Raw genomic sequence first — 14,395 nt, 5'->3', positions numbered from 1 at the left:
GCAGCTCTTAATCAACACGCCACTCAGCCGACCCCTAAGTTAATTTTTGTGTATGCGAGGTAAAAATAAAGGTTTTGGTTTTAGTTTACTTGTTTTTTCATATAGATTTTTTATTTGTTTCAGCACTATTTGTTTAAAAGAGTATCCTTTCTCTCAGGGAATTACCTTGATGACTCTGTAGAAATTCAAAAGACCGTTTATGTGTGGGTCTACTTCTGGGCTCTCTATTTTGCACCATTGATCTATGTGTTTGTCCCCCTACCAATACCACACTGTCCTGATTATTATAGCTTTATAGACGTCTCCAAAACACGTGATGGAAGTCCTCCACTTTATTGGTTTTATTTGACTTTATTGGTTTTCTCTCTTTTTTCTCTTTTATCCATTTTCTATTTCATTCATTTTTGCTCTTCTTTTCATTCTTATGTTTAATTTGGGTTTCATTTTCTCTTCTCTTTCTAGTTTCTCCGAGTTAAAGCTTGGATTATTGATTTGAAATCTTTCTTCTTTTCTAATAAAAGCATTTAATGCTACACATTTTCTTCTACTCACTGCTTAGCTACATCCCACACAATTTGATATGTTGTATTTTCATTTAATTAAAAATATTTTGTAACTTAACTTGTGGTTTCTTCCTGGACCCATGGATTATTTAGATGAGTAATGTTTAATTTGTAGATATTGAGAAATTTTCTAGATATTTTTCTGTTGGATTTCTGGTTTGATTCTGTTGTGGAGAGAGATTATTCTTTATAGATTCCAGTCCTTTAAAATTTATTAAGATTTGTTTTATGGTCCAAAATATGATCTAATTTGGTGAATGGCCCATGTGTAACTGAAGACTTTGTATTTTCTGTTGTTGCTTAGTGGAGTGTTCTACAAATGTCAGTTAGGTCAATTGATTTACAATGTTGTTCAAGTCTACTATAGACTTACTGATTTTCTGTTTATTTGTTTTATCAATTGCTAAGACAGAAATTTTGAGATAACTTTGGATTTGTCTATTTTTCCTTAGAGTCCTGTCAGTTTTGCCTCTTTTATTTTGAAACTCTGTTTAGGTGCATTCACAGTTAGCATCATCATAGTTCTTGAAGAATTTATCCCAATATAAGTGTTAAAAAGAGGTAACTTCTTCTCTATCTCTCATCTTTTTGTGTCTGCCTGTTTGAATGAATATGTAGAGGGTCCTTATTTGCATATACTATTTTTTAAAGTAGCTTAGAAAAGATAGAGGACAGATGGAGAAAAACCTAGAGGAGGAAGGTGCTGACAATCCTTAAAGCATTCCAAAAGCCTGGCCATAGGGAAGACCTCATGGCTAAAATCCACAAGCCTGTCTCCCTTTCTCCACCCCAACCCCTCCAACCCAGCCACGCGCAAGGCCAAGTTTAGCAAGGGCCAGGATGGCTGAGGTGCCTGATGCTTTTAAATGACTAGGCCAAACTTTGCAAGTTGGTGATTAGTTGTCACTGGTCTATGGGGCCCTATTTTTAGTTTAATGTCAATTGCTCTATGAGCTAATATCTCTGTACATTTTCATGACATACCTATGTCCTAGTTCACCCTTGTCTTGTCTAAACCAGTTTCCACATAACTGCAGAGGCCATCCTGTCATGGTCCAGGGATTGCCAGCATCAGGCTTGTCCTGTGGGTAGAGAGGGTCCAAGGTTCCCAGCTCAAGAAGGTGCAGATCGCTCCTTCTCCTGTCCCGAGTGTTCCCAGATCCCTGCTATCTGGCATATCAAGAGCTCAGAGACAGCACCTGAGGAACAAGGCAGGTTACCCACACCTGTGAGCTCTCCATTCTAAAATAGAAAAAGAATGTGTGGAGGTCAAGGCCGGTGTGGAAAACGTCACCAAGGAAAACTAGCCAATGACCATCTTAATCCCCACCCCAGGCTCTGTAAGTGTCATCCTGTGAGGTTAGAAAGGTATTTCCGGGTGGGGGAAGGGGGCAAATTTCCAGGAAGAAAGAGAAGAAAATAAAGGAAGGAAAAGAAAAAAATGGAATCAAAAAGAAGGAAAGAGAGAAAGACCTATGGTTCAAATGTTTTTTAAAAAAACAGACAGGCGAGGAGCTAGCAAAGATTATTTTCTCCTCTTGAAGCCCAGGGTTTATTTCCTGACCTGAGACATCAACTTTCTCATCATCACAAGATTCGGTCCCCTTGAAAATACTCATATTTTCCTAAACTGGGATGAACAATAGGCCGATGTTCCAAGGAGAAGCAGCCTCGGTGAGCCCTGGTCCCCACAAGGAGTCACATCCAAAAAGATAAAATCATTTTCATGCAAATGACCTTTGAGACCAAATCATTCATTCTGATTTCAAGGGTAAATATCAACTCCAGCTGCCACCAGAGACAGAGGTGAGAGATAGCCTGAGGTTAGAGGTCTGGAAAGTTGCCTTTCTGAGTGAGATGAATCTCACAAGATATTATAGAACATTTGAAAAAATAAAGCAGGAGACCGAGAACATGATTTCCCAGGAGTGTGACTGTAGGTCCTGTGTTCTTTGAAATAATCTATTTAATTTTCCAAAACAAACTGAAACGAATGAAAATTTAACTATGTTCTCTAAATTTAATTGAGGATTCAAGGTGTCAAATTATTTTCAAATAGAAACCCATACTGAGAACGATTGCTGTATATTACAAATTAGGGGAGTCAGGCTTCCAAATCACTGATATACCAGGTCCCCTGACTGTGCTGGAACTTCAGCTTGGGAAAACCAGAGAGTAAACTGATCAATGGTCAGGATCAGCCTGCAGTTACTGCTTAACATTGTCCAGGACTTAATAATAGTGGAAATTATAACAATTTATAATAATGAAATGCAGGCATTTTTACATAGAAAAAAATTTAGGAGAGAGTAAGGTTTTTCTTAAACAAGTAAGTTTTAATGAGGCCATTACGTTAACATTGTAAATGTTTTCTTGTTTGCATCCTACAACTGCAATTTTTTTTCTGTTTTTTTTTTTTTTTTCTTGACGGGAAAGTGACATCCTAATAACTGTCAAATTGGGGGCTGTCCTAGAAGGACAAAAAAAATCTATACTAAAACCGTAGGTTATATTTCTCAGGATCAAATAGCATTCCTAGTAAATGTCACTTTAATAGGAAACTAAAATGAATGTATCCATTTTAAAGAGGGAAATGTAATGTAAATCGTGTGTGAGCAACGTAATGAATTCATTTCCCCTGGCAACCTGTGCCTACAGCTCTACAATTCCATGAAAACAGTAACACAGGCACTGGGGAGCGCTCTCTGGGGAAGTTGTTATGACACAGCTAGTTGAGTTTTGCTTCCTGTGTTTTCAAATTGTTTATTATTCTGATTTAACCTAAGACCTTTGTCAGCGTTGTACATCCTGTGGATTTTTTCTGTCTTTTTTTATGTATCTCCGTGATTTCCACGATGTGTCTTTGCCTCCACTATAGCCCACAAAGTGAAGAATTAACCCACCATCATGTTAATGCATCTAAAAAACCAATGCCACGTGGCAATGGCTATAACGAATGTGTGTACATTGCTTCGTCATTCACAAAGTCTTTCATAGAGATTCTTTCACTTAAACTTCCCAACGACCCTGTGCAAAAGGAATTGTTAAACTTCCTCATTTTATAGTGGTGAGTCACAGACGTTGAGTGACTTGCTGAGGATCACAGGGTAGCTGGGAGCTTGGTCCCCAGAGATGCCTCGTCCTCCCCAACAGGACATGTGCATGCATACAATGGAGGCCAAGCCCACATCTGGGAAAAGGGAGCAAATCCCAACTTTACTTGGGCTGATGCGACTGAAGCAAAAATACTGTGACCAAGGGTTCCCTTTGCTTTGACGCACCACTGATGACCCACTGGCAGAGCCTCACAGGGCAGGTCGTTTCTCGGCCTCCACTGCCCGCAGGGGTGTGGCTGTCCATTGCAGATGAGAGCACGCCCATCTGTAGTTGCACTCCATGCTGCTGATCAACATGCCTCTCTATCTGACTTCCAAGGAGAGGATTTGGCCGGTCCTGGAGGCTCATATGCTTAACAGCACTAGCTGTCCCTTTTCTCTTTGGATTTGTGGTCAAATGTTAACAAGTCTCAGCACTTTATCCTTAGAGTTACTTTGAGCAAGTTCTTCAGCCTTTCTGCTTTTGCATTTTCTCATCTGTAAATTGGGCATAATAACTTTATCCATCTCTTGTGGCTCTTGAGAACCGATGTGGCCCATTTGCCTAACACAGGCAAAGAAGCCCTTACCTGTGAGGAATTAATGATCTAATTAGCAATTCTCTGTAATTCAGTTCTCCTTTCAGAAAGGGTGAGAACACACACACACACACACACACACACACACACACACACACACAGTACACACAATGGTCACGTCCATGTCTGAGAAGACAGCTGGCTTGAAGTTTTTGCCAGGCTGTGATATCCACGGTTTAGCTCTCCTTGCTGCTCCCCACCTGACGCCATCAATTCCGAGACACCATGTTTGAAACACACCAAACAGAATACACCTTACATCTCCCTCTGGGTTAAGAAAAAGTGAGTGAGTTTAATTTCTTCTTGTTTCACAGGCCTGAGGAAATTACTCTTGTTTCTGATCTTCCCTTAGCAAGAAGGAAGCGGCCCAAATGAACTCCCTTCACCCATTCCTTAAATCGCTCAGTGTGTACAGCTGTAAATCCTCCCAAGGGGAAAAAAAACCGCTCTTTTGTGACTGTTTTTCTGCCAGAGCTCTTTCGGGAGGGACTCGTTTTCTCCTTCCTCTAGCATTCATGGAGCGCGTGCTGTGTGCTCAGAGCTCGGTGCTTCATTCCTAGGATGTCTTGGTCGCTCCGCCACCAAGCAGAAATGTCTGCATTCTCGTGAATGAAGTGACCACGACGGCAGGCCCGCCCCACAGAGTTCCCAGGGCTTAGACCCTTGGCGGTGAGTCTCAGACCCGTCTCACTTACTTCGCAGGCTGATGACGGCCCCCGGCTCTTGGCTGTACTCTCTTTTCCAGTCTGGAATCCATAACGCTTCAGCTATCCAAGGGGCCTGAGGTTCAGGAATGCTAAGTAGGGGAGCAGGCCAATGCTTGGGTTTAATCTTTCTGAATAAACATCCTAAACATGACCTCAGCGTTCCTACCCGCGCCTGTTTCCAGCATCTGGATTGGATTCTCTGACCCAGCCTGGCAGGTGCAGGGTAGACACAGGGGGGCCTGCCTCAGGTCTAGCTTTACCCCTCCTAGTCACATTCCTTTAGGGCAAGTGGATTTCATTATAGACGGCAAGGGTTCTTGTGAATTGGCCTAGACAGACTGGCATTTAACATGCCTTGGGAACCAAATCCTGCTGTCAGGTTGACTTCGTGATTGGCATTCACAGCACCAGAGAGGAGAGGGAGTCCCGCGTGTGGGGGCCTCACTGCCCGGACATCCCCTTCAGCGGCCTGGCTTAGGGACCAACACGTTCACACAGTCGCCTCGCAGGACACGGCATGGCCATTTCCGGGTAAAATGTTATCTGGTGGAGTGTACATTAAGTTACCGTCATCCATGAATATCTTACTTGCGGTTCAGTTTATCAGCTCAATTAGCACCACTCAGATAACCCTGAGGGAATGGCACACAGGACAGGTAAACGTTACTGGATCAGGATCATGGGGGGTGAAGAGGAAGATCACTTGGGGAAAAGCTGAGGCTGGCACCTCATGCAGCCCTAGGAAGCTTAGATACAGCCTGATTGGTTGCTGATCAAAGTGACCTGGCAGAACTTACTCTTTTACTTTGGGTCAGCTAAAAACATTACTCCCCTCCTAAGTGTGACCACCCAGATTTGTGTCAGAATGAGTATCAGGAAAGCATCTGTTCAGTTTTGTCCAGTCAGTGGGTCATGTGATGCAAGATGCATTTAGGTCAAGGGGGCAACTGGGATTGCCCCCCTCCCTCCAAGCCAAAACAAGAGCACGTTCACCCGGTTACGTCCCCTGTGCTAAGTGCCCAGGGACACATCTGGCCTCAGTTGAACACTGAAGGCCACATTGCACCTTGATTTTCAAGAACACTGCCACAAAAAACATGCTGGCTTTAAAAATAAATTCATCACATTAAGCATAAAAATCATGCCAAAGATTCCACTAAGTGTTTTATGGTCTTTTCTTTGACACCTTCCTACTAAAAACTAGCCTTCTGTTAAGAGCGACAAGCTTGTGTGCCCTTAGAGACTAAGAAAGGAACATTAATGAAAAAGCAGGCCAGGTAAAAGGAAAGGTTGATAGAAGCATAAATACAAGATGTAGTTTGCTATCCTCTTTACTCTAAGCATAGCAACTGCACCAGTGCAATGAGAAGTGGCCACTGAAAGCAGCATGGCGGCAGAGGAGGCAGAAGGGACAGGTCGGCACTGTGGAAAGGAGGACAGAGCGCGTGTGCAGTCGGAAGGGGCAGCGCTGCCGGGCTCTCCGTGCAGGGGCTGGGTTGCTACATTTCCCCTTTGTCAAGAGAACCTGCAAATCCAGGTTTTCATCTGAAGTCTACTAAATTAAAAAGAAATTTTAATCGTGGTAAAAAACAACCAACCAACCAAACAAAAAACACCCCCACATAACATAAAAATTAGCATCTTAACCATTTCTCAGTTACAGTTCAGTGTTAATTATATTCACATTGTTGTGCAGCCAATCTCCAGGACATTTTCATTCTGCAAAACTGAACCTCTGACCCATTAAACTACTCCCCGCTGGCCCCTGCCCCTAGCTTCTGGCAACCACCTTTCCACTCTCTGTCTCTATGGATTTTACTACATTAGATATGTCACATCACTGGAATCATACAGTATTTGTCTTTCCTGACAGGTTTAGCATATTGTCCTCAAGATTAATCCATCTTGTAGCATGTGTCAGAATTTCCTTCCTTTTTAAGGCTGAATAATATTCCATTATCTGTATATGCCACATTTTGTTTATTCATCCACTGATGGACACTTGGGTTGCTTCTATCTCTTAGCTACTGTGAATAAGACTGCTGTTTATCTGTGTAAATCTTTGTTTTAAGTTCTTTTAAATTCCAAACATGGAATTGCTGGACCATATGGTAATTCCATGTTTAATTTTTTGAGGAGCCGCCATACTATTTTCCAAAGCAGCTACACGATTTTACATTCCCACCAACACTGCACAAAAGCTTCTATTTCTCCACATCCTTGCTCCTGAATGTTTAACGTTTGCAACTGATGCAAGTGTTTTTCAAAATACCGTGTAGCCACACAGTTCAGCCAAGCAAACACTGTCCATAACCTAGAACTGTCCTGCGTGCAGGGATAGATGTTCGCAAGGCTCTGGCAGAAAGCATGCTCCTTAGTCCCCATCAACAGGAATTGGTTCTAGATGATATAACCCATCCAGGGGATACCTGCATCTCATGCAGCTCTGGGGGGAGCACCTATCATCACCCTGCTCCTCTGTGCGGCGAAACGATACCTGACATCAATTTCTTCCTCTCAAAGGATATTTGATAGTAACAGGAAAGAAATCAAAGGAAAACAAAATATTTTGTCTTTCTGGTGACTCTGTTTCATGAATACCCAGAATTTCTGGTCAAGTTCGCCTGAGAAAAATAGCCTTTTTCCTCTAAGCAAAGGTACATCACTCCCTTCAGCTGGTCTTTTGTGGATCTTGACCAAATCGGGCGTCACAGTTGAGACAGAGGGAAGATGCTACCTCCCTATTTCATTTCCTGGCTTTTGTTTTATTACTAAAACTCATATTTCTCAAATTATCTGAAGCCCCATGGTGACAGGGCACAGTGTTAAATGATGGTTGTAAGTTTGTTCATTTATTTTGTCATCTGAGGAAAATGTGCAAAATTTAAAAGTAATATGGGACTAAGAATCCTTTCTTCACCTTTTTATACTCCTCGAACTAAACTGGAATACAGGGCAGACTCAAAAGCTGGTAAAGGAGATCTGTGCTTATCATTTTCTGTCTTTTGTTCATCATTATTCCCCCAAAATAGCACTTCCTGTGAAGAAAGAGAGCCAGCCTTGGAAAACGATTTAAAGGGATACATATATACAGTTCCATTTGGGGAAGGCTATAGGAAAAATACCTGCTTATGATTTAATGAGCTGTGCTTATAAAAAGGAGGTTTCTAAATCTTTTAACTCATTCTTCCTTTATGAGAGAGCCATATATAAAGTTGGGCCACTTGGAGATTCACTGGAGAAGGTCATGGATAACCATGATTACAGCATGACAAAGGAATTAAATCAGATATTTGATTCTGGAAAGATGAGCATTGCAAATATAATTGTCTTTCCTTACTGGGGTGGGGTGGGGGTCATCACTGTGCTATATAGTTCCTCATGAACAGTCCTCAGGTGATTCTACATGGCAGAGGAGCCTTGACACTAATGTAAAAAAGAAGGAAGGAAGGAAGGAAGGAAGGAAGGAAGGAAGGAAGGAAGGAAAGGAGGGGGAGAGAAATGAACATTTATAAAGCACTTAATATAAGTGAGGCATGTGCACAGTGCTTTAGAGAATATATATATATATAATATATATATATATATATATATATATACATACACACACACACACACATATATATATACACACACACATATATATATATATATATATATTTTTTTTTTTAATTCAGTCCTCACTTCAACCTTGTTAGATGGGCTCTCATCTCCATTTTACTAAAGAGAAAACTAAGACTCAGAGAGGTTCGGTGACTTGTTTGTGCCATACAGTTTGTAAGTGGTTAGTCTGGGACTCAAAAACCAGAGTAAGCCTCTTTGCATAAAACTTCCTTGCTGAAATAGTTGGTAGGTCCTCAAATTTACATAAACAAGACCAAGGAGATGGTGTAATCACCTAAAGATACTCAGGATAATCTCTGCTCTTGCCCCACCCCCACCCCAGCGCCCCCACTCTGCCACTGGCCTTTCTTCTCTGAAAGTTAGTTTATATGAAAGATAAGGTTCATATTGTTTGGAGGAAAATCTAATAACTGACTGAGAATGTTGGGTGTGAAAGCAGCAAACCCTAATTGTTTAATGCCAGCAGTTTTGAAGGCTGTAGAATATTAACAGCTAAAACATTTTAAATGGAAGGTCGATTATAATCTCGAGTACAAAAAGCACAAAAATATATAGAAATTCCAAAAGCAGTCCCAAATGGTTTGTTAGCAAACCAGCAGTTTCACAAAGACTATATCCCTCTGCAGAAAATACCTTACCCAACTAGTTTCACCCTTTAGACATTTTAGCACAGCTGTCATGTAAAATTCTTCTAGATTACAAATTGCCTTCAAGGAAAATAGGCTACAGAATGGACCCTGATGGTCTGTTCATCTAGGCAGAATTCACTATTTACTCATATAGAATGGTGAGATAAGAGTCTTATGTGTCAATAGGCCCAGATCACTTGGGTTTTCATTGTTGTTGTTTTAGGATTTGTAAGAGTTAATGTGACTATGGTGGGGAAGAGAAGAATTTGAGGTCCATAAATAGGCACATGATTCTGTCAAGATGATATTTATTCCACCTCAACTTCAAGAACATTGAGGTAGCTAACCCATTAACAATAGAATCCAATAGCAGCCTTTTTGTAAAAGCCCAGTTGTACTCGATGCCTTAACTACCCCTTCATAGAAAACTATGTGCTGCAGTTTTATTCTGCTGTGGCTGATATGATTTCTGGCCCGTCCTAACTTTCTTTCAGGGAGCAACATGGCGGTGGGAGGGATAATCCCAAAGCCATAAGGAGTTGGGATAATCTTACTGAACTTGAAACACTACACCAAAACATGTATTTAGGGTAAAATCTGGGAAAGTGCAGGACAAGCACTCATTTTTCATTCAAAAGTCTTTTGAGCAGCAACAAAACTACATATTCATCCAAGCTCTGCTTTGCCTGTGCCAAGTATTATCCATTCATATAGCAGCTTCATAAAATCACCCGGGGCTTCTGAGTTGAATGCATGTGGCTACCTCATTGCTTTGAAATCACTGGCATTCTATCTGGTGGGATAACTTCAGCAGTGATGTCATCAGAATATGTTTCCCGGTCTTTGGTAGTTCTCTTAGGAAGCCCTGTGTTTGTCATGGTCCCTTTCAATGTAAACAGTTGGAGTTTATACATCAAACTGCATTTCACTAAGACTGCATGATTGTCCTTCATTCCATCAAGTTATTATGTTTTAAACTCAAAGCAACATAAATAAATTTCACTTATGAGAGTAGATTGATCGATTACTTCAAAATTACAACTTGTATCTGTCAGGTATCTATACAAGATAAATATCTTTTATAGAGCTATCGCTATAAAGGATAGATATCTCTTTGAAATATCGATGTTATTAGATTTTTATGGCCTAAAAAAAAGTCCTTTCATTCAAGATTTGCTGGAAACTAAGCCTGCATTTTTGCAGAAGTTATACTATATGTATATATTCACATCCGAGTTAGAAATTCTTACTTTAACAGTGGAGAGATTATATGTCCTGTGATATAGTAATATCATTTAAAATAGGATCTTATTTATTCTGCAGACTTTTCTAAATCCAAATTCCTGTTATTTTCAATGCATCTTTCATCTCAGGAAATACTGCACAAGTAGACTTTTTTTAAAAAGTAGGCTACCCCGACTCTTTCCCAAGAACTTGCCTCCACTGCATGCGTCACTGTTGTCCCTCTTTGGCTCATAAGTGTGAATTACTTTCATGGCTTTGATCATGGCCAAGATAACGAGCTTGCTTCCCATCCCTAATAATAATTATGTCCTATATAATTATTATGATGATGATGATCCTTTCTCCTCAGTAGAAAAGTGGCTGGACCACCCCCAAAGGCACTAGTCCCATCTTCCTTTGACTCAGATTTTCTCTGTTGCAGATTGGATTTGAGGACCCTCCCCTCCAGGCACAGGCTGCAGCTTCAGGGAGCGGGAATGGCGCCGATTCTGAGCCAGCTCGCCATGTCTTCTCTTTTTCCTGGTTGAACTCCCTGAAAGAATGATGTTCATTCCAACTGCTGCCCCTCTGTCTGCCTGGCTGAGATGCACACAGGTAGCAGGGAGCCTAGATGAAATTAATATTATGCAGATGATGAAAGGGACCTCTGGACAGGATTTCTGCAAAAAAACCCCTTTAATTCCAGATGACTTATGAGACACATTAAGGAAAAGCAATACTTTGAGAAAATAATTATAGAAAGCATTGGAAAACAGAAACTTGATTTTATGCAAAACTCTTATTGCGGGGGAAACATTGTGAAGGATGTATAAGTGTGGTACACGTGTGCGTGCGTTAAGAAGTGCAAGTGTTGAAAAAAGCAGGCACTACACATTTGTCTCGATAGGCACTGGCTTTGAATATTATATCATAGTAGCTCTTATTCTCTTTCCTTTTTACCAATGCAGATGGTCAGTGAAATTCAGTGTTAATGCAGAAGTGACTGATTTTATGAATATATAGACAAAAGGTAAATCATTGACCAAAGGTATGAAATGTTTCACAAAGGTTTCCTCTTTTCCGTAATACATATCGCTGGATATATATCTAGAAATGTTCTTTGACTGGTGACACTGTCATAGTCCAGAAGGCCTAAAGCTTAGGGCATTTCTCTAATCTTAGCTTTAAATATGCAGATCCGGCATTTTAACTGAAAAAAACTTTTCAACAGGAGCTAGCTACTGTCTCATGTATCCACTGAGGCACCAATCTGCTAAACTGTAGAACAACTACATGTATTTAAATATATATACACACACACAATACTGTATTGTGTATTGTGTATTCTGTGTGTGTATATATTTAAATCATGCTGTATTTGTCCTACCATAATGCTTCCTTTAGAATATAAGTATAACTTTACTCTGTATGAACTTAAATAAATGCTGTTTTTAACAACTTAGTCTTGTAATGATTTATTCAGTGTTTTATGTTATCTTTAGACAAGATTAAATCTTAATCTTGACCAAATCTTTACTTAAGGATTTAGTCCTTTACTTAAATCTTTACTTAAGGATTAAGTAAAGATTAATCCTTTTGTCAAGTGGATTTAAAGGATCCCAAGGGATGAAGCATTTTCACACACTCAATTTTGAAGTATTAAACATTCAATTGAATTTTTTTAAGTTATAGCTAAGCTACCAAAGTTGAATGCATTGTAAAACTAATTAGCTATGCTGTTTGATTTTAAAAGTGAATATAGTTTATATTTCTAAGGATTAAAGTGATTAAAGTTGGCATAGACATCGATGAGGAGGGTATTTGGGGAGTTATTAAAATTAAAACATTCTTTATAAATTTTTGTTCCCAAGTGACATCTTATAGTAATAAAATTTAGTTGTTTTAAGTGAAGAGGCTATCAAGTTTCTCCTATTAGAGGTATGCATTGGAAAATAGCTTAGAAAAAAATATTCTGAGGTAGCAAAGTAATAGCTTGATAGTATATGAGCCTTTCTCATAGAAAAAAATGCAGCATTTTGTCCCTAAGTTTGGAGGCATGCCTTCCCTCAGCCCTTCTCCTCATTTCCTTTCCTCCTTCCCCAACCCTCCCCAATTATTTTACATCTCATAGTTAATCAGGATTAAATGTTATTTTCACTATGAATCGATAGTCCATTTATAGTCACCAAGTCTTAGAGCTGGAAGCAACTTCCCAAGTTATTCAACTCAATCTCATAGAAGTAATGTGAGTTACAGTGATGAGCCGAAGCTGACTGCGGGATCTAACCACAGATATGTTTGTATTTGTAGTAGAAAATAAAATACAAGGGTTTTTTTGTTTTGTTTTGTTTTGTTTTTTCTTGTGCCGAAGTCAACTTGGAGGAAGCTGGGAACTGACAGTATTTCCCCTACTAGCACGGAAGAGGATAAATAAACTCATGATTACCTTTGCAGCATTTATTAAAAATATAAATATTGAACATTCTCTTACACAATCACATTGACCAAGGATTGGAAAGAGGTTTTATTACTGAAACATTTACAGGAAAAGTTGATTCAAAGAGCTTACAGATTTTGTCTCACCCACCGAAAAGAATGACATTCTCTTCGGCTCAGACCACAACAAAGTCAATTGGGTGACTTGAGACTGCTTCTTCCAAAGGTTTCCTCTTGGGTCTATACTCTCTTTAAAACACCCTTAAAGACACCTGGAAATGGAAACTAAAAGTAGACAATACAAATAACATTGTGCTGCTGTTACAGCACGTGAGTACACTTTGTGCATGCTAATTAAGGGGCATAGGCGCTCTTGCTGGACATCTTCCATGTTTCAAGCTATATAAAAATAAACAGATGGTATCAGAGCAATGCTATGGTACAGAATACTGTAGTATTGTATTTTTAAATCTTTTTTTATTATTTTTGTGCTAAATGCAGAATTTGGGGCCAAACGCGCCGTTTCATTTCCCAATAATCTCCATCAGTTTCCTGTTGCTGTGGGCTTGCTGCGCTAACTGCTCGGCCCTGGCCATTTCCAAGACTTCTCGGAGGAGGTGGAAGGTGAGATCCAGCGAGATGGGAGGTTCCTCGGACCGCCTCCGCCTCTCCGGTGCCTCCTGGCGGCCACCGAGGGCGCTCTCGGCGCCGCGCTCCGCGGGACCCGCCGGGGTGTGGAGCGGGCGCCGGAGCTGCTGCAGCAACGCGCGGAAAAAGTTGGCGGTCACCTCGTCCGAGGAAAGGCGGCTGCCGCTGCTGCCGCTGCTGCCGGCGGGAGGCAAGGAGGCAGGCGACGGGGGAGCAGCAGGGCTCTTGTTGAGGTTACCCAGGCGGAGGAAGTATTCCTCCCCCATGCGGAGCAGGACCGGCCGAGCCTGCGGCTGCTGGGGCTGCTGGGGCTGCGGCGGCGGCTGGAAGAACTCCAGGGGCTGGGGAAGCTGTGGGGCCTGCCGGGCGCCCGGGACGGGCCCCCGGTTGAGGAGGGCCCTGCATGGCGGGCAGGGCAGGAGAGCCACCAGCAGGACTCCCGCGGACACGAGCAGTGGCAGTCTCATGTTAGGGGCGCGAGCTGCGGCACAGAGGTGGGCACAGGGCGGAATGAGAGAAGGAAAGAGAAAAAGAGTTGATCAGAGTTTAGCTCAACTGGGAGGTGCGCTTGGCAGGGGTCTGCCCACAGGACACCCATAGACGTGGCTCAGGGGTTCATGCAGGCGCTGTCCGCGGTGCTGAGGCTCCCGAACAAGGACTTCAAGAGTTGGAGTGAGGGGCCGCAGGAAAAGGGACGCCTGCAGGGCTCCGCGCCAGAGCTCAGCCCCTCCTCTCCAGGCTGGAGTGACCTTTCTCCTTCCGAGATCCCCGAAAGGATGGTCCCTGCATCTCTTTTCTAACTATCCCCAAAACTGATTTCCTGAGCTCTAAAGACCTACAAATTTAAGATCTCAGCCGCTTTACCCACCC

The 14,395-nt window shown here is 41.6% G+C and overlaps 2 protein-coding genes across 13 annotated transcripts in view; one reads left to right on the top strand and one right to left on the bottom strand.

Moving 5' to 3' along the window:
- The window catches only part of TRIM55 (tripartite motif containing 55), a 61,291-nt gene extending 49,388 nt beyond the window's left edge, over positions 1–11,903 (top strand). For 8 of the 12 annotated variants that reach the window (XM_019632687.1, XM_019632688.1, XM_019632686.1 and 5 more), the window contains one exon: positions 10,884–11,903. In XM_019632687.1, the coding sequence (XP_019488232.1) occupies positions 10,884–10,989 (106 nt within the window). In that variant the 3' untranslated portion in view covers positions 10,990–11,903. The remainder of the gene's footprint in view (positions 1–10,883) is intronic. The other 4 variants (XM_019632693.1, XM_019632698.1, XM_019632701.1 and 1 more) reach the window with 1 other exon arrangement.
- A 1,038-nt stretch (positions 11,904–12,941) lies between these two features.
- Positions 12,942–14,395, bottom strand: part of CRH (corticotropin releasing hormone) — a 2,333-nt gene continuing 879 nt past the window's right edge. Inside the window, exon 2 of the mRNA XM_019632684.1 lies at positions 12,942–14,006. Within this exon, the coding sequence (XP_019488229.1) occupies positions 13,402–13,992 (591 nt within the window). The 5' untranslated portion in view covers positions 13,993–14,006 and the 3' untranslated portion in view covers positions 12,942–13,401. The remainder of the gene's footprint in view (positions 14,007–14,395) is intronic.

This window comes from Hipposideros armiger, unplaced genomic scaffold (genome assembly GCF_001890085.2).
Source record: "Hipposideros armiger isolate ML-2016 unplaced genomic scaffold, ASM189008v1 scaffold_1164, whole genome shotgun sequence".
NCBI lineage: Eukaryota > Metazoa > Chordata > Mammalia > Chiroptera > Hipposideridae > Hipposideros > Hipposideros armiger.
Note: the sequence above shows the minus strand (reverse complement) of the source record. Positions and strands in the feature narration are given on the sequence as shown.